The sequence below is a fragment of the Muscardinus avellanarius genome, assembly GCF_963383645.1.
Source record: "Muscardinus avellanarius genome assembly, chromosome: 10".
Lineage (NCBI taxonomy): Eukaryota > Metazoa > Chordata > Mammalia > Rodentia > Gliridae > Muscardinus > Muscardinus avellanarius.
Genome location: NC_137796.1, coordinates 66711083 through 66736470, shown reverse-complemented (window position 1 = coordinate 66736470; position 25388 = coordinate 66711083). Strand labels below are relative to the sequence as shown.

General features: G+C 44.9%; 1 protein-coding gene across 1 annotated transcript in view; it reads right to left on the bottom strand.

Moving 5' to 3' along the window:
- NLRP9 (NLR family pyrin domain containing 9) overlaps positions 1-25388 on the bottom strand; it is a gene marked incomplete at both ends in the record, with an annotated part of 61421 nt that overhangs the window by 10563 nt on the left and 25470 nt on the right. The window contains 6 exons of the mRNA XM_080703760.1: positions 11326-11496; positions 11761-11931; positions 14324-14494; positions 17810-17957; positions 21114-21338; positions 22060-22181. Of these exons, the coding sequence (XP_080559886.1) occupies positions 11326-11496; positions 11761-11931; positions 14324-14494; positions 17810-17957; positions 21114-21338; positions 22060-22181 (1008 nt within the window). The remainder of the gene's footprint in view (positions 1-11325; positions 11497-11760; positions 11932-14323; positions 14495-17809; positions 17958-21113; positions 21339-22059; positions 22182-25388) is intronic.

The following is a 25388-nucleotide window of genomic DNA, read 5'->3' as shown; positions in this document are numbered from 1 at the left end:
ACCAAAGAAAATAAAGAAAAAAAAATACAAAGAAGAAAAAAGCAAACCCTAGAACCAGAGAAGGAGCTAACTCCACCAGATGAAAAACCCAGCAAAGAAGAAATAACACTACAACAGAAAATAGGACTCAAAACAACAGAAAAAAATCATATCTCAAGCCACGCATGGTAATGTACACTTGTAATCCTAGCACTTGGGAGGCTGAGACCAGAGGATCGTGGTTCACAGACAGCCTCAGCTACTTAGTGAGGCCTTCTACAACTTAGTGAAACCCTGTTTCAAAATAAAGAATAAAAATTAGGGGAAGGGGTATAGCTCAAAGGTCAAATGCCCCTGGGTTCCATCCCTACACCTGCAAAAAAAAAAAAAAAAAATCAAATCTCAATAATAACATTGAATGTCAAAGGTCTTAACTCCCTAATTAAAAGACATAGACTGGCAATGTGTATTAAAAACATAATCCAACTATATGCTCCTTACAAGAAACTCACCTTATAGCCAAAGATATTCATATGCTAAAAGTGAAAGAATGGAAAAAGATATACCATGCAAATGAAGACCAAAAACAAGCAGGGGTAGCAATACTCATATCTGACAAACTTTAAGCTAACACACATTAGAAGAGACAAAGCAGATCACTTATTATAGCCAAAGAAACTCACCTTATAGCCAAAGATATTCATATGCTAAAAGTGAAAGAATGGAAAAAGATATACCATGCAAATGAAGACCAAAAACAAGCAGGGGTAGCAATACTCATATCTGACAAACTTTAAGCTAACACACATTAGAAGAGACAAAGCAGATCACTTATTATAGCCAAAGAAACTCACCTTATAGCCAAAGATATTCATATGCTAAAAGTGAAAGAATGGAAAAAGATATACCATGCAAATGAAGACCAAAAACAAGCAGGGGTAGCAATACTCATATCTGACAAACTTTAAGCTAACACACATTAGAAGAGACAAAGCAGATCACTTATTATAGCCAAAGAAACTCACCTTATAGCCAAAGATATTCATATGCTAAAAGTGAAAGAATGGAAAAAGATATACCATGCAAATGAAGACCAAAAACAAGCAGGGGTAGCAATACTCATATCTGACAAACTTTAAGCTAACACACATTAGAAGAGACAAAGCAGATCACTTATTATAGCCAAAGAAACTCACCTTATAGCCAAAGATATTCATATGCTAAAAGTGAAAGAATGGAAAAAGATATACCATGCAAATGAAGACCAAAAACAAGCAGGGGTAGCAATACTCATATCTGACAAACTTTAAGCTAACACACATTAGAAGAGACAAAGCAGATCACTTATTATTAAGAAATAATCCAACAAAAAGATATAATGATAGAGCCAGGCATGGTGGTGCACGCTTGTAATCCCAATATTTGGGAGGCTGAGACAGGAGTATATGGGTTCACAGCCAACCTCAGCTACTTAGTGAGACCCTGTTTCAAAAAATAAAAAGAATAAAAAATAGGGCTGGGGATGTAGCTCAGAGCTAGACTGCCCCTGAGTTCAATCCTCAATACCACAAAAATGATATACCCACTTACGTAAAACAAACTCTTTGAGACATTAGGTCTCAAATAGACCCAAAATACAATAATATTAAGAGACTCCAACATACCACTTACACCAGTAGATTGATCTTCTATACAATAGATGAGTAAAGACACCACAAAAAAATGGGCCTAATAGACATATACAGAATATTTCTCAACTAGCAATGGCTGAATACACTTTCTTCTTGGCTGCTCATGGAATACTCTCCAAAATAGACTACATCCTGGGCCACAAAGTAAGCAACAGCAAACCCCAAAAATGTAATATATTTCCCAGCACCTTCTTAGATTACAACAAAATGAAATTAGAAATGAAAAACAGGAAGAAGTTACATAAATATATGGAGAATGGATCAGAGAATAAAGGAAATTTTTTTTAATTTTTGTTGGTGGTGGGGTTGTGTGTGTGCGTGCGTGTGTGTGTGTGTGTGTGTGTGTGCATGCATGTGTGTTTGTGTTACTAGGGATTGAACCCAGGGGCACTACCTCTGAGCTACACCCCCAGTGGTTTGTTTGTTTGTTTGTGGGTCTGGGGATGGAACCCAGAGGCATTTGACCTCCGAGCTATGCCCCCTGCCCAATTTTTTATTCTTTATTTTGAAACAGGGTCTCACTGAGTTGCAGAGGGCCTCACTAAGTAGCTGAGGCTGTCCGCAAACCGCGATCCTCCGGTCTCAGCCTCCCAAATGCTGGGATTATAAGCATGTGCCACCATGCCTGGATGTAAAAAGTTTTATTCATTACTGGAATTTAACAAAAATAAAGACACAATGTACCAAAGTATATGAACACCTTGAAGGCAGTATGGTAGAGTCCAAAGAGTTACTAAAATAATACACCAAAATTTCTCTCTTCTTTGTTCCCCACAGCCAGATTTCAGAGGAAGAACCTCCAGAAGCCAGAGGCTGATAGCAGATCTCTATTTAATCAGCCACGGATGGTCCAGGGAATTAATGCCAGCTTTTCAACCCCTGGGCCATGAACAAAGACATTCTAACCTCCTGGTCACTTAACTCAGAGACGAGGAAAAGGGGGATTACACCTAGCAGGCGTGTGTTATAAAAACCAGGAAAATATTTAAATTAATTTGTCTTGTCTCTCTTACCAGGCTGATGCTTTGTTTATACTCAGAAAGGGACTCCCCTCTGGTCCCATCTCCTGGTTGCCTAGAGAGAAGGTCTGATCCCATTAATTTACAACTGCTAAGCATCACTCTCTGGACTGGGGGAGGGAGCAGAAAACTCCTAAACCTAAACTCTTAACTAAGAATGTAACTACAGATAAGCAACTTGCAAAAAGAAGGACAGGTATCCAGGCAACTGCTCGTAAAGAACACGTCAGTAACTTACTTAGGAATTTCCCCCTCTTCCCCTCCCCATGCCCAGCTTCAAGCACTGCCACATTTCAACCCCTGTAAACTCACCTGCCTACTCTTGCCCTTTGTCACAAATCTATAAAATGGGAATACACAGAGTTTGGGGCTGGGGATTTTCAGGAACTATTCTAACCTCAGCCCACTGGTGTAATAAACTTCCTCTTTTCCACCCTGGCATTGGGTTTATCATTCCAGGCAATTTCTACAATAGCAGGGTTAAGAGAAAAAATTTTAACACTAAATACCTACATTAAAAAGTCACGAGCCAGGCGTGGTGGCGCAGCTTGTAATCCCCGCGCTTGGGAGGCGGAGACAGGAGGATCGCGCAGGTTCGAAGCCAGCCGCGCGCGCTGGCTTAGGAGACCCTGTTTCTAAATAAAAATATAAAAATAGGTCTGGGAGTGTAGCCCAGAGGTAGAAGGGCTTCCAGGAACCCCAGTACCACCAAAAAAAAAAAAAAAAAAAAGTCACGAATTAGCCGGGCGTGGTGGCGCACGCTCGTAATCCCTGCACTTGGGAGGCTGAGACAGGAGGATCACACAAGTTCGAAGTCAGCCTCAGCAACTTAGTGAGCCTCTCAGCAGCTTAGTGAGACCCTGTTTCCAAATAAAATATAAATCTCATCTAACAGATTCATTTGTCTGATATCAAACTTTTGATCACTTAGAGAAAACATTTCAATATTTCTTTCTTGTTTTCTATCTTTTTTTTATATTTTTTTATTTTTTATATTTTGGTGGTACTGGGGTTCCTGGAAGCCCTTCTACCTCCGGGCTACACTTAGAGATAACATTTCAATATTTCTTTGTTTTCTTTTTCTTTTTTATGTTTTTATTTTATATGTTTTTATTTTTTATATTTTGGTGGTACTAGGGTTCCTGGAAGCCCTTCTACCTCCAGGCTACACTCCCAGACCTATTTTTACATTTTTATTTGGAAACAGGGTCTCCTAAGCCAGCGCGCGCGGCTGGCTTCGAACCTGCGCGATCCTCCTGCAAGCTTCAGAACAAGATAGACCAATGACATAACCCTAGACCAAGGCTCAGGGTCTGGAGTCTCCCCGGGCAACCACAGGTGCAAGTCTATAGTTCAAAGGCTAAACAATCTGATGCCTAGAGGTGATGACAGTGGTCAAAAAATACATCCATTCAGAGATGAGCACACAAAGCCAAAGCGAACAAGGCTTCCCAAACCATACCCAAGAGACATCCTCAAAAAAAGCTATTTACTCCAGAGCTTACCCCATGCAAATGATAGAGATAAATAATAGGCCAGATGTACAAATTTCAATGCAGGGACATAACAAAATGTGAAAAAGCAGTTATATGACTATGATAACTCCAGTGGCCAATCCAAACAGTATTTCTGGACTTCTCTGTGAAATCCTCTTTTTACAGAATCTGTGTCTTGCTGCAGTGTGTGTGTGTGTGTGTGTGTGTGTGTGTGTGTGTGTGTGTGTTACTAGGGAGAGAACTCAGGAGCATTCCACACTTCACACTACATCCCCAGCCTTCTTTATCTTTTATTTTGAAACTGGATCTCACTATGTCGCTAATGGCCTTGAACCTGCAATCCTCCTATCTCAGCCTCCCTCACAAGGACTGCAACTACAGATGTGTACCACCACGCCTGGCTTTTACATTTACCCCCCAAAAAAAGACTGTAAGGCAATGTTTTATTCACATGAAATAGAAACTTAACTCTCAAGATCTATTCTCTTTCTTAGGTTTAAGTTAACTCTTTCTGTACTCAGTAATTAATTAAAATTAAATTACATCAAAATAGTGCTGGACTCAAGAAGAATTAAAACATACTAATCATAAGATTCTAGAGAAAATCTAAGATTGAAATCCACTGTTAGTTTCTCAGAGGCAGCATATCCTGTGAAGGTTTTCCAGGCCCAAAAGAATCCATGGGAGGAGGTGGATTTAAAAGTAATTTTCTTCAGATTTTTAAAACTGCCGTTAAAGGGTAAAAAATAAGAGCAATTTGTCATTCTTACCAACATTACCTGTGGCTCTAATACGTGCACGCCATGACATGACATCCTCAACTGAATCCACTTCATCTGGCACTCTGGGTTGGCAGTCATTAATTTGAGTTCTGCACCTACATGGCATCTATTAGAGGTTGGGTTACTCTTGGAGGTAGCAAATTCAGTCTTTTAATTAGTTCAGTCTCAGCCGGGCGTGGTGGCGCACGCTTGTAATCCCAGTGCTTGGGAGGCTGAGACAGGAGGATCACGCAGGTTCTAAGCCAGCCTCAGTTACTGAGTGATGCTCTCAGCAACTTAGTGAGACCCTGTTATCAATAAAGTATAAAATAGGTCTAGGAGTATAGCCTGGAGGTAGAAAAGCCCCTGGGTTCTGCCCTCACTACTACAAAAATAATAATTAGCTCAGTCTCTTGGATCCTGCTATAGATTAAGCTACAAGTTAGACTTGCTGGCATTGGAGGGAGACCTCATGTCTCTCCCCTTACTCGACCCAAAGGTCCCCGATGGGCAGAAATTTCCATCCCTTTATTACCTCATTAGACAACACTGGGACCAGTTAGGAGTTGGGGCAAAGAATACTTTTCTTATAAAGCCTGAAGAAAACGTTATGCTACTATGCACTCAGCCCACAGATTTTCTTTTGTGGTACTGGGCATTTAACTCAGGGACACTCTACCTCTGAGCTACAACCCAAGCCGTATTTTTTATTTTGAAACAAGGTCTAAGTTGCTGTGATTCTCCTGTCTCAGCCTCCCAAGTACTGGGATTACGGGCATGCACCAACATACCTGGCAGCCCACGGACTTTCATCCTTTGCAATAGATGACATTTCATTTTCTATAAAGCAAGCAGCTGACCTGCCTGGAGAAACCTATGCGCTTGAACTGTGGACACTTCTGGTGCCATCTCTGCATTAATTCACTGCAGAAGTCACCGGTGGGTTGTACTTCATTCCAAAACTCCTTATGTATTTCTGGTTTGTTTTTGTTACTGAGCATTCTATCTCCAAGTTATACCCCCAGCAAAAAAAATTTTTTTTTTACTTTGAAACACAGTCTTGCTAAATTGCTGAGACTGGCCTGGAATCTGTGATCCTCCCATTTTAGCCTCCCAAGTACTGGGAATACGGGAGTGCATCATGACACCTGGCCTTCTTCACGTATTTCTGATGGAAATTGGCTTCCCCTCTGACTTCTCCAGGATGAGGGAACTAGCTCTCAACAGAGGGCTATCTACACATGAACTCAAGTTCCACGTAAAGAACCTTGGACATACCCCTGTCCAGTTCCTTTTCCCTTCCATCCTGAGCACAAGTTACTCTCCACACCAGCTCAGGTTTCTTTACTTGCTCTCATCTCTACCTGACCAACACATGCTACAGTCTACGTGGTGGGCATCACATACGGTTGTTTCTACACCTACTCGTGTGACCTCCACAGATTCTAGCATTTCCAAGTCTGAGAGATTAGGGGACTGAAGTTCTTCAGTTTTAAGCCTCCAACATGCCAAATCACAGATTAAGAAAATGAATCCATGCTTTCCAAAGTGCTTAGCATTCATTTAATGGACTTGCTCTAAGTATTCCATAGTAAGGTGGGGATTCTAAAGAGGGACCAGGACAAAGGTGTGTGATCATGACCACCAGGGCAGGGTGTGCCAGGAGAAATGCCCACTGTGACTAAGAAAGAAATTCCGTGGCAAAATAATTTTAATGGTTCCTCTTCTGAGGAACACCCTTTATTCTGTACTCCTCTTCGATCCAAGGGAGGTGTGAAATGGTCAGCTGGGGGATTTCAGCTTCCAAAGAATCCAGCAGCAACTGAAAGTCCGGAGTAAAGGTCTCTCTGTCCAGCCTGGGGAATTGAAATAGCTTTCCTTATTTATTTATTTTTATTTTGTGGTTCTGGGGATGGAACCAAGGGGGATTCTACCTCTGAGACACCCCCCGCCCTATTTTTATTCTTTGAGACAGGGTCTCACTGAATTGCAAAGGGCCCCAACTAAGTAGCTAAGGCTGGCTTTGAACCTGCGCGATCCTCCTATCTCAGCCTCCCAAATGCTGGGATTACAAGTGTGCACCACCACACCCAGCTTATTTATTTACAGTGTTGGGGATTGAACCAGGGGCATTCCACCTCTGAGTTGTACCCCAGCCCTATTTTTATTATTTAGAAACAGGGTTGCTAATAAGAACCTCATTAAGTTACTGAGATGGGCCTCAAACCTGTGAGCCTTCTGCCTCAGCCTCCCAAGTACTGGGATTACAGGTGTGGCCACCATGCAGAACAGCTTTCCTTACTTTACACATAATTATTTGACTCTGTGCCTACCTTGTCTCTTGCTCTTTCCCTAGAAATGACAGAACTGTATTGAAGAGAAAATGCAAATCTTGACGACAGAGTAAAAATTCTCTTATTCACAATGACTATACAAAGCGCACGTCAAGAGCTTAAGATTCAAGTCAGGTAAAAATGAACTTCCACTTGGCGTGGTGATACACACCTGTAATCCCAATACTTGAGAGGCTGAGGCAGGAAGATCACATTTTGCAGCCAACCTCAGAAATTTAGCGACATCTTCTGAAATTTTTTATTTTTTTGCAGTACTGGGGATGGAACCCAGGGACATTCTACCTCTGAGCTACACCTCCAACCCTATTTGTTTTTTTGTTGTATTTTTTTTTTTATGGTGGTGGTACTGGGGTTCCTGGAATGCCTTCTACCTCCAGGCTACACTCCCAGACCTATTTTATATTTTTTTTATTTGGAAACAGGGTCTCTTAAGTCAGTGAGGCTGGCTTCGAACCTGCACAATCTTCATGTCTCCGCCTTCCAAGCGCAGGGATTACAAGCATGCGCCACCACACCCGGCCCTATTTGGTTTTTATTCTTTATTTTTAAAAAGGCTCTCACTGAGTTGCAAAGGACCTCACTAAGTAGCTGAGGCTGTCTGCGAACTGCGATCCTCCTGTCTCAACCTCCCAAGTGCTGAGATTACAAGCATATGCCACCATGCCTGGCAGTCTTCTCCAATTTAGTAAGACCTTGTTTCTAAATTAAAAAAAAAAAAAAATGAAATAGGAGCCAGGTGTGGTGGTGCATACCTGTAATCCCAACATTTGGGGGGCCGAGACAGGAGGATCACAGTTCACAGATAGCCTCAGCTACTTAGCGAGGGCCTTTGACTCAGGGAGACCCTGTTTCAAAATAAAGAATTAAAAAAAAAAATAGGGCAGGGGGTGTAGCTCAGGGGTAGAATGCTCCCAGGTTTCATCCCCAGTACCACAAAAAAATAAAAATAAGCCAGGCATGGTGGTGTATGCTTGTGACAGGAGGATCATGCAGGTTCGAAGCCAGCCTCAGCTACTTAGTGAGGCTCTCAGCAACTTAGTGAGACCCTGTTTCTAAATAAAATATAAAATGGGTCTTTGAGTATAGTCCAGAGGTAGAAAGCCCCTGGATTTCATTCCCACTACGACAAAAAATAAATAAAAATAAAATAAGGCTGAAGATGTAACTCAAAAGGTAGAATGCTCCTGGGTTTAATCACCAGTACCACGAAAAATAAAGTAAACTTCTCCTTAGCTGATTATGAGCCCAGACACATTGATTAGTCCCTAGAGAAGTTGTTTTTTAAGCTTATTGATTTCTCTCAAACATAATATACTAATTGCCAGCTTGAACAATTACTAATAACCAGCCTGTTCCATTTATACCCCTACCCACTTTGAAATAACAAGTGCTACAAATTATTTTAAGTGTAAACAGCTCAGTCACTCCCACCTAGCCTCACTCTTTCCACATCAGTGTCTCAGACCTTGGCACATGTCAGTAAGACTGGTCTGGGAATGTAACCCAGAGGTAGAAGGGTTTCCAGGGACCCCGGTACCACAAAAAAAAAGGCTTAAGTCCCCCACCCCATGTTTCAGGGAAATTGAAATAAGTTCACAAGGAAATGGTAAGATTGGAACCCCTCTCCCTCCTGCACACCCTTTTCTTGCCTGGTGTGTATAATTTCACCCTTCATTGCACAGGGTACAGCAGGCATGGTAGGTCCAAAAGGTTTGGGCATTCAGACACTTACAGGAGTGGGAGTTTCTTTGCCCTTGGATTTTCTGAGAAGATGGCAAAGATTCTGGCAATTGCAAGGACTAATCTACAGAGTGTAGTGAGAAGTGGGAGATGGTGGTCCCAGTTGAGAAGATGTAGGGTTTGGGTGTGAATGGGGGCTAAGCAGGAGGAAGATTTTTTGTGGTACTTGGGAGATTGAACCCAGGAGTTTTCTATGTCTGAGCGACATGTCCGGTCCTTTTTATTTATTTTTTGTTTGATTTGGTACTAGGCATTGAGCTCCGGGCATTCTACCTCTGAGCTTTACCCTCAGCCCATTTTATTTTGAAAAAGGGTCTCACTAACTTGTTGAAACTGGCCTCGAACCTGTAATTCTTCTGCCTCAGCCTCCCAAGTACTGGGATTACAAGCATGCATCACCACACTCGGCTTATTTTTTGTTTTGAAACTGGGTCTTGCTAGGCTGTTGAGGATCTTGCTAACTTGCTGAGGCTGGCCTTGAACTTGTAATTCTCCCGCCTCATCCCCCCCAAGTACTGGGATTACAGGCATGCACCAACACACCCAGTGAGGAGAGAGATTTTGTAATGCAAGTTTTACTGCCTGACTTGTTTGGATAGGAGCTAGTCTGTTTCTCCCCTGGACCAATTTACATCTTTACTCTGTTTTTGAATCCCAGGTTCCTTTGCAGGCCTGGAGCACAGTCCCTGGGCCCCAGGGACCTTGTTCTTGCTACATCCCTCATCTGGGACTTCTTCCCTAGTACTGAGAACCCTCAAGGTCACCTTGACAACACTAAGAACTAAGTGGGGCTCTCATGGCCAAGCTTCTGCATCTAACCAAGTGCCTCCCTGGCCACATACCCCAGCAGGAAACACTCCCTCAGCATCAGAGTCCTCACGGGAGAAGTAGGAGAACCTGTGTGCCCTCACGGGGTGCTATCAGGATAAAAGGGTCCACGGACACGGGAACTTAGAGCTCTTCCCAGACAGTGGGATCTTGGGGATCACACTGCCAACCTCACCCCCAAATCTCCTACCTCTTCCGCAGTGAATACTGTCAGAACCAAGCACCACCCATCACCTGTTTCATACTCAGGCCTCCCACCCACACGAGAACCCACTCACATGGGCAGAGATGGGGTGTTGTGCTCACAGCCACGTGCTCAGCATGACATACAGCAGGTGCTCAGCCCTCACCTGCCCTGCTCTGGGGCAACGTCACCCAGAGGTGATGTGTGTCACAGAGCCCTGGCTTTAAACAGTGACACTGGCCCCAGGGGACACTGGACAATGTCTGGATGTGTATGTGTGTGTGTTACTGGGGATGGAACCAAGGGCCATTCTACCTCCAAGCTACAATCCCAGCCCTATTTGTTTTTGTTGGTTTATTTATTTATTTATTTATTTATTTTTTTTTTTTTGCAGTACCGGAGATGGAACCCAGGGGCCTTCTACCTCCAGGCTACACTCCCAGACCTATTTTATATTTTGTTTGCATACAGGGTCTCACTAAGTTGCCGAGAGCCTCACTAAGTAGCTGAGGCTGGCTTCAAACCTGTGTGATCCTCCTGTCTCAGCCCCAAGTACTGGGATTACAAGCGTGCGCCACCATGCCCGGGTCTTAGTATTTATTTATTTATTTAATTTATTTATTTATTATTTATTTGTGGTACTAGGGTTCCTGGAAACCCTTCTACCTCCAGGCTACACTCCCAGGCCTATTTTATATATATATTTTTTTTCATTTGGAAACAGGGTCTCTTAAATCAGCCAGACTGGCTTCAAACCAGCGCAATCCTCCTGTCTCCGCCTCCCAGGCACAGGGACTACAAACGTGCACCACCACGCCCGGCCTTAGTCTTTATTTTGAAACAGGGTCTCACCAAGTTGCAGAGGCCTCACTAAAGTAGCTGAGGCTGGCTGTGAACCATCTCAGCCTCCCAAATGCTGGGATTACAAGCATGCTCCATCACAACCGGCTCCCAATTTTGTTTTTTAGTTTGAAACAGGATCTCTCACTAAGATGCCGAGGCTGGCCGCAAACCTGAGATCCTTCTGTGTCAACCTCCCCAAGTACTGGGTTCTTAAGTGTGCACCACAATGCCCAGGTTCTAGAGGTATTTTGATAAGTCACAGTGGGAGAGGTGGTGCCAGCGCTGAGAAGTGGAAGCAGCCAATCTCCTACAGTCTGCACAGGTGGCAGCCCCTCCAGCCCCACGTCACCTGTGCTGAGACGCAGCAGGTACACGGCGACAGACCTTGCCCTGAGGCCACTCACCACCCAGCGAGACTGTGTGTGCTCACCCGAGTAAGTGTAGGCCACAGTCCCCATAGAGCAAAGCTTCACGCAGCAGCAACAGCCCTTCGATGTCCAGGCTGATCCAGTTGATGTTGAGGCTCCAGAGAGTCTTGCAGGAGATAAGACCCAAGACGAGGTCCGGGAAGCAGTCAGAGGTGAGCTGGCACTCTTCCAGCCTGCAGCAGGGAACACACAGGAGACATCCATCCCCACCAGGGGCAACACCCACAGCAGTGCCACTCAACATCTCACAGTGGTCACGGAGGCCCCCACAGCAAAGAGCCAGCCACCACCACCTAAGGTCTCATATCTGAGCAAACCCTTGTTTCGTCAGTCTATGCCACACAGACTCGTTCTTAATCCTATTGACCCTCAAATAATCCTATTCATCCTACCGAAGTAGAAATCCCTTCCCACGTCCATGTTCAGCGGATACTCACCCAAGACTCTGCAATTTGCAGTTAGGATGCTTCAGAGCTTCACTCAACTTTTTGACACCTTCGTCTCGTATTTCATTTTTCCCAAGCCTCAGTCTCTGTAGGTTCTCGTTACTAATAAGAACACTATAGATGTCCATACAGATATAAGGAGTGAGGTAGCAACCTACCAACCTGGGGGGGAGGAAATGTACACACACAAAGGTACACACTCACGAGCTCCAGTCTCCACAGCCTAGCATCTCATAATTGATTCACATGAAGCAAGAAATATCCAAGAACTTCTGATGCTGCTAAGGATGAAGATGTGATGACTTTCCAGTTTCTCCCCCTCACTAAAGCATTTGTGTCCTGAGAACCAACAGAGCTGCCTGGCATCGCCTCCAAAGCTCTGTGCAAATGTCACCATTTTGGTGAGAACTTCCCCCACTATGAAGTCTGATAATGTGGTCCGATGCCTCTCCAGATGTCAAGCTTATGATTTCCCATAAAATTCACTACCTCCTTTCATACAGAGAGAGATGGGAGGTAGTGGGCAGATGATCAAGAGAGATGGACAGATAGATGTAAAATAGGAAATAGACACACAATTTAGGTACATGGTAAATGGATCTGGATAAATAGATATATGGTAAATGTTACAGAGGTGATATGTAGAGTCTAGATGAATGATGGGTAGATGATAAATGAGAAATGACAGATTGAAAGATAAATGAAGCCGGGTGTGGTGGCACACGTTCTTAATCCCAGTACTTGGGAGGCTGAGGGAAGAGGATCGCAGTTTTGAAGCCAGTCTCAACTTAGCAAGGCCCTCTGTTTCCAAATAAAAAAAAAAAAAAAAAAAAAAAAATCAGACCAGGGGTTTAGCTCAGAGGTAGAATGCCTCTGAGTTCAATCTCCAGTGCCACACACACACACACACACACACACACAAAAGATGGTTGGATGATAGATACAGAGATACACAGACACAGTAATAGATAGTTAATAGGAGTGTGTGTAGAGCTGGGTGTGATGGCACACGCTTGTAATCCCTGCACTTGGGAGGCTGAGACAGGAGGATCGCGCAGATTTGAAGCCAGCCTCAGCTACTTAGTGAGACCCTGTTTCCAAATAAAATATAAAACAGGTCTAGAAGTATGGCCTGGAGGTAGAAAACCCCTGGGTTCCACCAACAGTACCACCAAAAAAAAAAAAAAAAAAAAACTGTATATACACCCATACATAGGGATAAATGTATATACCTGGTAATATGTACGTGTGTGCGTGTGTGTGTGTGTGTCAGTGGCTCCAACACATGCTTGCTTTTTTTCCAGGCAGGGTTTCTTCTGCAGTGTCTTGAGGCATTTTTGGCATGCCATGCTGGAGAGAGACTACTATAGAATCTACCAGACAAACCAAAGATGCTGATATAAAAAACTTTCTGTACAACAAAGGACAGCCCCCACCACACAATGATGTGGGAAAATGTCAATAGTTCCAAGATAGAGACACCATGATATTAGCCATGTACGTATTCTCCTACCCCATATGGTGTACGTATGTGCCTGATGTGTGAACATGTGTGCACAGGACACTCAAGGAAATGGAAGTGCATGGGAGAGTGAAATCAGAGTTTCTACTAACTTCACCAACCTACTCAGAAGTCTCTGGTCCCTAGAAGGAGTGGATGGCTCTCGTGCTATACCTCTATCACTTACTGAGCACACATGATCAACAACAGTTCTTCCTGTGCATGATTCCAGTGAGCCAGTGTCATCCTTCCAGGTGAGGACTGCCTCATCCTCATGCATACCTGGGAGGGGCAAGTCACCTGCACACATCTCAGAGATACCCTGGACTCCACCAAGGCCGTTCTGGTGCCTGAGACCCCCATGCAGAGCCATGTGCTGAGCAGCCCGTCCTGACAGCTGCTTTGGTCAGCAGCCACCAGGTGGCCCAGAGAAGAGGAAGCCAGCTTTCTGTCTGCATGGACTGCCTGAATAAAACACCAGAGCCTGGGTGGCTTGCCAGCAACAGAAACCGATGTCTCTGTTCTGGGGATCAGAGGTCTACATCAAGGTGTGAGTGCCCAAGCATGTGCTGAGGCTTGGCTCCCAGATGGTGCCTTCTGTGTCTTCACATGGTGGAAGGGACAGCACAGTGCTTGGGGCCTTTTTATTGATATTTTTGGTATTGGGGATTGAGCCCAGGATAGTTCTACCTTCAAGCTATAGCCCCAGCCCTTTTTATTATTTTAAAATGGGGTCTCAGTAAGTTGTTGAGGGCCTTGCTAAGTTGCCCAGGTTGGCCTCAAAGCTGCAATCCTTCTGTCTCAGCCTCCCAAGTACTGGGATTATAGCACGCCACATCACAGCCAATGCCTGGAACATCCTTATGAGGACAGTAATCCCATTCAGGGAGCTCGATCCCCATGACCTAATCCCTTCCCAAGGCCCTACCACTTAGTACCATCCCCTTGGGGTTAGGATTCACTGTATTGACTTGGGGACACAGACACTCAGACCAATCCTCCTTCCTGAGTGCTGGCGCTGAAGACAGAAACCCTGCAGAGGAGGAGTCCTACCACAACTCCTGCAGGGTGCAGCATGGGTTCCTTAACGCTGCACAGAGAGTCGCCACTCCTTCATCCTCCAGGAAGTTAAAGCCCAGATCCAGCAGACGCAGGGATCTGTTGCACACCAGGATTTCGGCGAAGCAGGTACAGGAGGAGGAGAAGAGACAACAGTAAGACATCCTGCAAAGACAAATACAGGAGTCCTCAGCCCACAGAAGCTTGCTGTGAGGACATCATCCTGCTGCCTCCAGCAAAAGCCTTCAAGTCATTCTGGGCTCCACCGCCACTTGAGAAGATAGAAGGATAAAAGCTGGGGGTGGTAGTGCACGCGTACAATCCCAATACTTGAGAGACGAAGACAGGAGGATCACAGGTTCACGACCAGCCTCAGCTACTTGGTGAGGCCCCTGGGCAACTTAGTGAGACCCCTATTTTAAAAATAAAGATTAAGGCTGGGCGTGGTGGCACACGCTTGTAATCCCCACACTTGGGAGGCGGAGACAGGAGGATCGCGCAGGTTCGAAGCCAGCCGCGCTGGCTTAAGAGACCCTATTTCCAAATAAAAAGTATAAAATAGGTCTGGGAGTGTAGCCCAGAGGTAGAAGGGCTTCCAGGAACCCCAGTACCACCAAAAAAAAAAAAAAACTAAAACATAGGAATGGGAGCTGGGCATGGTGGCACATGCTTGTAATCTCAGCATTTGGGAAGCTGAGACAAGAGGATTGTGATTTGAGGACAGGCTCGGCTACTTAGTGAGACCCTTTGCAACTCAATGAGACTCTTTCAAAATAAAGAAACAAAATAAAAATAAAGAAGGGCTATGGGCATAACTCAGAGGTAGAATGTCCCTGGGTTCAATTAAAAAAAATAGGGCTCGGGGTGTTACTTGGAGGAAGAACCTCCCTGGACTCCACCCCCAGTACTGCAAAAACACAAAAAAAATAGGGCTGGGGTGTAGCTCAGAGGTGAATACCCCTGGGTTCAACCCCTAGTACCACAAAAAAATAAAATAAAATATATTAAAAGGATGGAAATTTGCAGCCAGGTATGGTGGTGGACACCTAGAATCCTAGTACTTGGGAGGCTGAGACACAAGGATAGCAGGTTCAAGGCCAGCCTCAGCAATTTAGTGAGACCCTTAGCAACTTTGCCAGCCCCTTTTTCATAATAAATAAAAAAGAGGGAGCTGAAGATAGCTCAGAGGTAGAGGTAGAAGACATCACCATTTCAATCCAGGTTGCAAAAAAAAAAAAATTTTTTTTTTAAATTGAAACTTGTAGCAGAAATAAAGAAGAAAGAAGGTAGGGAGAGAGCCAGGCATGGTGGCACACACCTGTAATCTCAGTACTTGGGAGACTGAGAAAAGAGTACCACAGGTTCTAGGTCAGCCTCTGCAACCTCAAGAAACTTTCAGCAACCTAGTGAAGACCCTGTTTTGTGGCACATGCCTGCAATCCTGATACTTGGGAAGCTAAGACAAGTTGTATCGCAGGTTCAAGGCAAGACCTTGTTTCAAAATAAGAAATAAAATTGGGCTGGGGCAATAGCTTGGAGGTAGAATGCCTCTGGGTCCACTCTCCAGTACCAAGAATAAAATAAGTAAACTTAAAAATAGGAAGCTGGGCATGTTGGCTCACACTTGTAATCCCAGCATCTGGGAGGCTGAGACAGGAAGACTGAGGTTCACGGACAGCCCCAGCTACTTAGTGAGGTCCTCCGCAACTCAGTGAGACCCTGTTTCAAAATAATGAATAAAAAATAGGGTTGGGGGTGTAGCTTGGAGGTAGAATGTCTCTGGGTTCCATCTTCAGTACCGCAAAAAAATAAATAAAATAAATAAAAATAGAGCTAAGGGCATAGCCCAAAGATAAAATGTCCCTGGGTTCAGTCTCCAGTACACACACACACACACACACACACACACACACACACACACACACACAGATCAGTGTGTGGAACTAGGAATCAGCATCTCCAACTCCATTCCAGTTCCAGGTCGTATCACCACTGGCTGGTGACCCTGGGTATCACCACCCATTCTGAGCACCAATGTGGTAGATCTGGCTTAATGGAATATACTGGATGGAATTATGTTGGGGCTTATTTTTGTTGTATATACTTCAGACTTTGCTCTAAACACATCTTCAGCACTCTTGCCACACATTCTAAAAACGTCCTATCTAAGCCAGGCTTGGTGGCGCACACTTTTAATCCCAGCATTTGGGAGGCTGAGACCGGAGGATCACAGACAGCCTCAGCTACCTAGTGAGGCCCTCTGCAATTCAGTGAGACCCAGTTTCAAAATAAAGAATAAAAAATAGGGCAGGGGGTGTAGCTCGGAGGTCGAATGCCCCTGGGTTCCACCCCCAGACCTGCAAAAAATAAATAAATAAAAATAAATAAACAAACAAACAGGGCTGAGGGTGTAGCTCAGAGGTAGAATGTCCCTGTATAAAAATAAAAAAATAAAGTCCTATCGGTTCCATCCCCAGGACTGTATAAAAATAAATAAAAAAGTCCTATCTATGAGATGGATATGTTCATTTGTTCAGCTATAGTGACCATTTTAATATCTACAAAATTTTTTTTTGCAGGTCTAGAGATTGAACCCAGAGGCATTTGACCTCCGAGCTACACCCCCTGCCCAACTTTTTATTCTTTATTTTGAAACCAGGCCTCACCGAGTTGCAAAGGGCCTCACTAAGTAGCTGAGGCTGTCCGCGAACCGCGATCCTCCGGTCTCAGCCTCCCGAATGCTGGGATTACAAGCGTGTGTCACCACGCCCGGCTAATATTTGGGTTTTAAACAATACTACTTAATCATACTGTATTGTATACTTGATCTTTGCCAGAATTGATCTGTTATTTTGTTGTTGTTTGGGGAACTGGGAATTGAACCCAGGAACATTCTACCTCTGAGCAATACCCCCATGCCCCATTTTATTTATTTTGAAACACGGTCTCCCTAAATTGGTGAGGCTGTCCTCGAACCTGCAAATCCTCCCATGTCAGCTTTCCAAGTACTGGATTTTACTACCACACCCAAAGATGCACATATTTAAGAAGTAATAACTGGGCCGGGTGGCACATGCCCATAATACTGGCTACTTAGGAAGGTGAGGCCGGAGGATGGCGAGTTCAAGCCTAGGCAACACCCTGTCTCAAAATTAAAACCTACCTAGGCATAATGGCACAGGTTTGTAATCCCAGTACTTAGGAGGTAGGTTCAAAGCTAGCCTCAGCAATTTAGTGAAGCTCTCAGCAACTTAATGAGACCCTTTTAAAAATTTTAAAAGACATAATGTGGGGATGTAGCTCAGAGGAAGAAAGCCCCTGGGTTCAATCCCTAGCACCACAAAAAGAAAAAAATAAATAGGTAAAGAGGGCTAGAGGTGTAGGTCAGTGGCAGAATGCATTTGACTGCATTCACCGTGCACTGATCCTTGGAAGATTTCTGAGACCTCCCCCAAGCACACTTCTCCTGAACCAACTCACACTAGAATCTTCAGGACACAATTGGGGTGCTTCAAGGCCTCACAAAGAAATCCCATTCCTCTGTCCATCAAGGGATTCTCTGCCAAGGAGAGATGCTGCAGGCGGTTTCTGTTCTTTAGGACATTGGCAATGAATTGACAGTCTTCCGCTGTGATATCACAATTCCCCAATCTGCAGGCAAGACACACAGCGCGGGGCATGAGCTTCAGGTGTTCACACAAAATGGGCCCCACTCCCACACACCTACCAATGCATTGTTTACATCCTAGGTTTTTTAAAAGCACAAACATAATTTTGTGACTTTCCTGGAGAGTCGCTATGGCTTCCACTGAAGTCAGAAAGCATCTAAGCAGGTGGTTCTCAACCAGGGGTGATTTTGTTCTTGGGGATACATGAAGAAAGGTTTGGGAAAATTGCTGTCACAAACAGGGAAAAGGTGCTGGTGGCATCTAGCAGGTAGAGGCCAAGGATGCTGCTATACATCCTACGATGCACAGGACACACCCCACAGAGGAGTGTCTGGAACCCAGGTAAATATGATCTGATTATTCATCAATGGTTCTCTAGAAGATAGCAAACACCAAATTCAGCCAGGGGTGATGGCGCACACTTGTAATCGCAGTACTTGGGAGACTAAGACAGGAGGATCACAAGTTTGAGATCAGCCTTGGCAACCTAGTGAGTCTCTCAGCAAAGGGCTAGGGGTGTAGCTCAGAGGTAGAATGCCCCTGGGTTTCAACCCAAGTAACACACACACACAAAAAAAAAAAAAACTAATTTTTCCTATCCTCACTCAGTACAATACTTGGTACACTCAGAACGCTTACCTACGTTCACCAAAATGTATGTGAGATTTTCAGAGGCCAAGAAGTTCTCAGCAAATACCAACTGATGTCCTGTGATTCATCTTCATCCTGACACCTTCCACCAGGAGTCAAACAACCCACAGGATGGAAGGTCAATCCCGCAATACTGCCTGCCACCTCAGAGGCCAGGCATGAGGTCATCACACCTGTGTTCTGACCACCAGCTATAAATTGGGACTTCCTATGACTTCTCTTCGGGTTCAATTAGTTCATTTGAGATCATGAGACTCAAAAAAAACACATGTCCTACTTTAACACATTACTAACTGAATGGTATAATTAAGGATATGAACAGCCAGGTGGAGACATACACAGGGTGAAATCTGGAAGGGTCCCAGACAGGAGGGACCCTTCTGCTCATGGGGTGGGATGCTCTACCTTGATGTTTACTAACTGGGAAACTCTCCAAGCTTCTCTAGAGATTTTTATGGAGGCTTTACCACATAGACCTGATAGATTAGCACCATTTCCAACCCCTCTCCTCTCCCTCATGGTGGGGCTGAGGCTGAAAGTTCCAAGTGTCTAATCATGTCTTCACCCTGCTGTTATGTAGTCCCTATCCTAGACCTACTGAGAGTCACCTGCTGGAATAAAAGATGCTCCCATCACTCAGGAAAGTTCCAAGACAGCAGGAGCTCCATGTTGGGTACCAGAGTAGAAACAGCTTTAAAACAGAAGATCCTCCTAGTACCACTGTTACTCATGAAATTCCAAGGGCTAGAACCATCTATCAAGACCAAAAGATGAGCTGGGTGGTGGCACGTGCTTGTAATCCTATAATTTGGGAGGCTGAGACAGGAGGATCGCGGTTCATAGACAGCCTCAGCTACCACTTAGTGAGGCCCTTTGCAATTCAGTGAGACTTTTTTTTTTGGTGGCACTGGGAATGGAACCCAGGGGCTTTCTACCTCCGGGCTATACTCCCAGACCTATTTTATATTTTTATTTGGAAACAGAGTCTCTTAAGCCAGCTGAGGCTGGCTTCGAACCTGCAGGATCCTCCTGTCTCAGCCTCCCAAGCGCAGGGATTACAAGTGTGCACCACCATGCCCAGCCAGTGAGACTATTTCAAAATAAAGAGTTAAAAATAGGGCTGGGAGGAGCCAGGCGTGGTGACATATGCTTATAATCCCCGCGCTTGGGAAGCGGAGACAGGAGAATCATGCATGTTCAAAGCCAACCTCACTGGCTTAAGAGACCCTGTTTCCAAATAAAAATATAAAATAGGTCTGGCAGTATAGTCCAGAGGTAGAAGGTTTCCATTCCCAGTACCACCACCAAAAATATATTATATATATATATATGGCTTGGGGGTATAGCTCGGAGGTAGAATGCCCTTGGCTTCCATCCACAGTACCACAAAAAAAGACCAAAATGTGTATTTCTTACCATAAATCACAGTACTACAAGTGCCACAGCGGATATTCCAATAGGCACTACTGAAATCCAGAGGGTCATTAGGAACTATTTCCATTCAAATGGAAAACCTAGAATAAATGATTTCTAGACATATATGACCTATCAAAGTTGAACCTAAATGTTATAGAAGACCTTAACAGACCAATAACAAGCAATGAGATTGAAGCAGTAATAGACAATCTCCCAACAAAAAGCCAAGACCAGACAGATTCTCAGATGACCAGACCTTTAAAGAACTATCAATATCAATGCTCCTTAAATTATGCCATGTGAAAAGGAACACTCAAAACCCATCCTATGAAACCACTATCTCCCCAATACCAATTCAGAGATGCAAGGATGGTTCAACATAGGCAAATCAATAAACATAATTTACCACGTAAATAGAACCACAGACTAAAATACATGGTCATGTCAACTGAAGTAAGACTTTGATTCTATGAATCCATGAGACAGAGTAAGACAGCACCTGAGATCTGTCAGATCTCACCACAGGCACACCAAGCTAAACAGCTATACACACACCAAAGAAGTCAGATGAGAGAACATACTGCCTGTTTCTGGTATAGCAAAATGAAAGATCCATTGAAGGAAGGAAGCCGGGCGTGGTGGCGCACGCTTGTAATCCCCGTGCCTGGGAGGCAGGGACAGGAGGATCGCGCAGGTTCGAAGCCAGCCTCTCTGGCTTAAGAGACCCTGTTTCCAAATAAAATATAAAAAAATAGGTCTGGGAGTGTAGCCCAGAGGTAGAAGGGTTCCATCCCCAGTACCACCAAAAAAAAAAAAATTGAAGGAAGGAAAGGAGTTCCCCCAGAAGCCCAGCCTGGAGAGAGGTACCTTGTGCTTGGTGAAGGTAGAGAAAACTGAGGGCAGACCTTAGATTTGAAACCAAGTATCAGGCTGACCATCGTGTAATCTTGTCCTGGGCAAAGCCCCACAACCCCTCCCACCAGGGCAACATCCGTGGAGAGTTGCACCAGACCCAGAAGCAAAACCAACCACCTGCAGTCTCCACTAACCACCTACAACCTCCAGAGGCACAACAGATGGAGTGGAGAAGGGGGAGGCCTCCACCTCCTGGGGAGCAGAGATCAAAAGCTGTTCAGGCTTCACCTCAGAGTCCCCGAAGCCAGGCCTGCCACCAATAGACCAAGGAAGCGTTAAAACTGAAGGAAATCCACGCAGGCCAAAGCTCACATCTGGAGCCTCTGTAGCAGCTTCAGGATCAGGAGAGACACTAGTATCTGTGGGACAGATCAAGTGTCACCAGTATCAGTTCCAGCCTGGGAGTGGGCCTGGGGAACCTGCCCTCCTCCCAAGACTGTGCCCCTATAGCTCCCGTGCGTTTGTGAGGCTCTAGTTCAGGCCAGCTTAGCATCAGCCCAGGTAGCCACAGTGGGCATCCCTTAAGCTTAAGAAGCACAGTTATCACCAGCCCAGTGCTCACAGATGAGACTCTAGTATTTCCTAGGCACCAGGGAGAGGCCTGTGCTCTAGTGGGACAGTCTCATCATCTCGGTTACACTACCAGCTACAGCATGGACCTCAGTGTATCCAAGACTGTGCAGGCCACTGTGGCTGTGACACTTGGGTGTGACCCAGCTTAGCTTAAGCCCAGGAGGCCAAGGGTCTGCCTTCACCAGATCACCCCAGTCTCAGACAGCAAAGCATGATGCAAGATCCTATTCACTGGGAGTATGTCGGGGTGACAAGCATAAGAGTTTGCCCTGAAACTTAGTGTGGGGCTGGTGAAGTCTAACACTGGGCAGATTCCTAAAAGCCCCGGCCCTAGGCCAGCCTGCAACTGTAGCCTCTAGACAAGCTGCAATGCAAAGGGCAGACCCGTGACCCCTGCCTCTGGGACTTCTCTTCCAGCTAGCATCTGTGGCTGGCTGTAGTGGTCTTGGGCCGTAGGTTTATCTCAGCAACAGGCATACCATAGCAGTGTTAGCCTTGGCCCCAAACCAGTGTTATGCAAGTTCTTGGCAGGCTGCAGGCTCAGTTTGGTACTCAGCTGGGTAGCTTCAGTGACCACAGACATAATATAGAGCCCGGGGTCGGTCCACACACAGTGATGCTGCCCAAAGCTGGCAGCATATAGGCCAATACCTGAATGAAGCCTGTGGGGACTCTCTTGTTTCTTTTTGAACAACCCAACAACAGATTATTTGAGAAAAACCTGGCTTGGGTTGCACTCTGGTAGTGAAACAGTGACAACACCCTACCACCAGACTTCTGAGATATCTAGATCTGTACACCATCTAGTGCTCAAATAGTGGAAGTGACTATAGTCTCAGAAAATAAGTAGCTAGCTTAGAATTTTTGGAAAGGTGATACAAAACCAGATTAGGAAGACTGGGAAAAATAAATGATCCTTCAATGCCCAAAGGACCTGCAATACTAATGAGCATTAGGAGCTCTCAGGAAACCATGACCTCACTCAGCACTCAAAATAAGGTGCCAGAAACTGACCAGACAGGAAGCAGTATGTGAGAACTCAGAATTTAAAACAACTATTTTAAGAAAACTGAATTAGCTTAAAGAAAACAGAAATTAAGAAAAATTTTTTTTTTTTTTTTTTTTTTTTTTTGCGGGTCTGGGTATGGAACCCAGGGGCATTTGACCTCCAAGCTACACTCCCTGCCCTATTTTTGTATTCTTTATTTTGAAACAGGGTCTTACTGAGTTGCAGAGGGCCTCACTAAGTAGCTGAGGCTGTCTGTGAACCAGGATCCTCCGGTCTCAGCCTCCCGAATGCTGGGATTACAAGCGTGTGCCACCAGGCCGGGCTTGAGAAATTAAGAAATTTTAAAAAATCAAACAAGCTGAATGTGGTGATGCACTCTTGTAATCCCATTACTTGGGAGGCTGAGACAGGAGGATTGCAGGTTCACAGCCAGCTCAGTTACTTGGTATGGCCTTTGAGACTTATGGAGACCCTGTTTGAAAATAAAAAATAGGGCTGGGGATGTAGCTCAGAGGTAAAAGGTCCCTGGGTTCAATCCCTCCCTAGGTCTGCAAAAAATAAAAATAAAACAAATTCTTGAGCTGCTTAAAAGTAAAATTTAAAAAGTGAGAGAAGCCATCAATAGCAGATCAAATAGTGAGCTCAAAGACTAGTTATTAGAAAATATACAATAGGAAGAGAAAAAAGAATGAAGAGAAATGAAAAAAAGCTTCCAGGAACATCTTGGGGGCAATATTCAAAGAGAAAATTTTGGGTCATTTGGGTTCTAGAAGGCCTTGAGAACACCAAAGAAGTAGAAAGCATATTCAAAGATACAACAAAGTCATGTGTGGTGGCACACGCCTGTAATCCCAGCATTTGGGAGGCTGAGACAAGGAAGATCTGGGTTCACAGACATCCTCGGCTACTTACTGAGGCCCTCTGCAACTTAGTGAGATCCTGTTTCCAAATAAAGAATAAAAAATAGGCCTAGGGATATAGCTCTGAGGTACAATGCCCCTGGGTTCCATCCCCAGTACTACCAAAAAAAAAAAAAAAAAGATTCACAAGGCCATAAGATAAAACAAATGAAACATAGGAGTGCTGCAATTCACCTGATGGCAAACTTCTCAGCAGAAACCTTACAGGCCAGAAGAGAGTGGAATGAGGGTTTCAATACTGAAGGGGGTAGGGGGTGGAGAAGCTGTTCATCAACACTACATGGCCAGCCAGGCACAGGCATGGTCACATAGCAAGACCCTCAGCAACCTGGGAAGATCTCTTGTCAAAACAAAAATGTTTTAAAATGGCTGGAGGTGAAGCTCATAGGTAGAATGCCCCCGAGTCCAATCTCTAGTACCAAAAACAAACTGTGCTCAGCAAACCTATCCTTTAGAAACGAAGGGGAGCTAACAATATTCCCAAGCAGAAGTTGGAAGAATATACCTCTACCAGACCTGTTCTACAATAACAGGAAATCCTTCAGACAAAGAAGCATTAGTGAGTAATAATGCATAGGAAGGCATAAAACTTACTGATAAGAGTAACTATACAGAGGCGGGGAAGATGGCAACCGAGAGCAGCCGCGTTTACGAATCCTGCGAACACTTGGTCACCACTGTCCCCAAAACAGAGCACTACAAAACTAGATAGTATGTTTAGCAGAGGAAAAGCAACAATAAACACCAGAGACAGAAGGAGAAGGAGGAGGAGGAGGAGGAGGAGGAGGAGGAGGAGGAGGAGGAGGCGGCGGCGGCGACCAACTGAGAGGGAAAAAGAACAACGAAAAACAGCCCCGCCTGCTGCACGGGCGATGGGTGCCACTGTGGCACAGCTTTCCCACACAGTGCCAACACCAGAGACAAGGATTTAAAGGGAGAGAAGGTGGACCCATGGGCTGCTAGCCAGCTTGTGAAGAGACCTCCTACAACTTCCAAGGAGCTAAACATACCACCAAGGGAACCTGAGTAGAGTTCAGCACCCGCCACTCACATGGTGCGGCTGACATGCCGCCATCAACCGAGCGACAGCCCAGCCTTCCAGGGCCCCCCAGAGTCCCAGCTCAGCAGCTCCTAAAGCTTAGGTGATGTCCATCTCAAAAGGGATTGCTCAGCACAGCCCAGGTCTGTGACTTCTCAATACAGCCCAGAGAAATTGAGAGAGGAGGCTGCTGTTGGACATAACAGAAGCTCTGACAGACTCTGGCTTTGCTCAGCAGAAAATGGGGGGAGGAAAATCTAGCTAGACCCATTTAATAGAAGGTCCGAAATCATCACAGACCTCCCATTTAGGGCGAACGTGAAACCTAGACCAGCACTAGGTGCGGAGAACAGAGTCTCAACAGTGAGTTTGGTCTCAGAGGCAAACATCACCAATGGTGGCAGGGAGATATCTAGTCTCCAAACCGGTGGAAAGCATGAGAGTGACCTGCACATAATACATGACACAGCCCAAACAGTATCAGCCATCTACATAAACTGAGAAAGTCGCAGAGAACCAAACCCACAATAGGAAGGGGGCAGGTGGTACTCAGTTTCTGCAGAGAGAGACTGCAGCAGACCTATCTGCTAAATAGAGATTTAATTGTAGACTTGCATTAATTTGTAGTGGAGGTTGGGTTTTGTTGTGTTTGTTCTTTGTTCTTTTTTTGTATATGAGTGTGTATACCTGGTTGGTTTTATTGTTTTGGTTTTGTTCTGTTTATTTTTAACCTATTTCCAAACCTTCTCCCAAGCTTCTTCCTTTGTACATACCAACCCTCCTCTCACTATCCCTTTCCTAGCTTGCTCCTGCTTTCTATCCCTCCCCTATCTTGTATAAAATATACTTTATATCATTATACCACAAA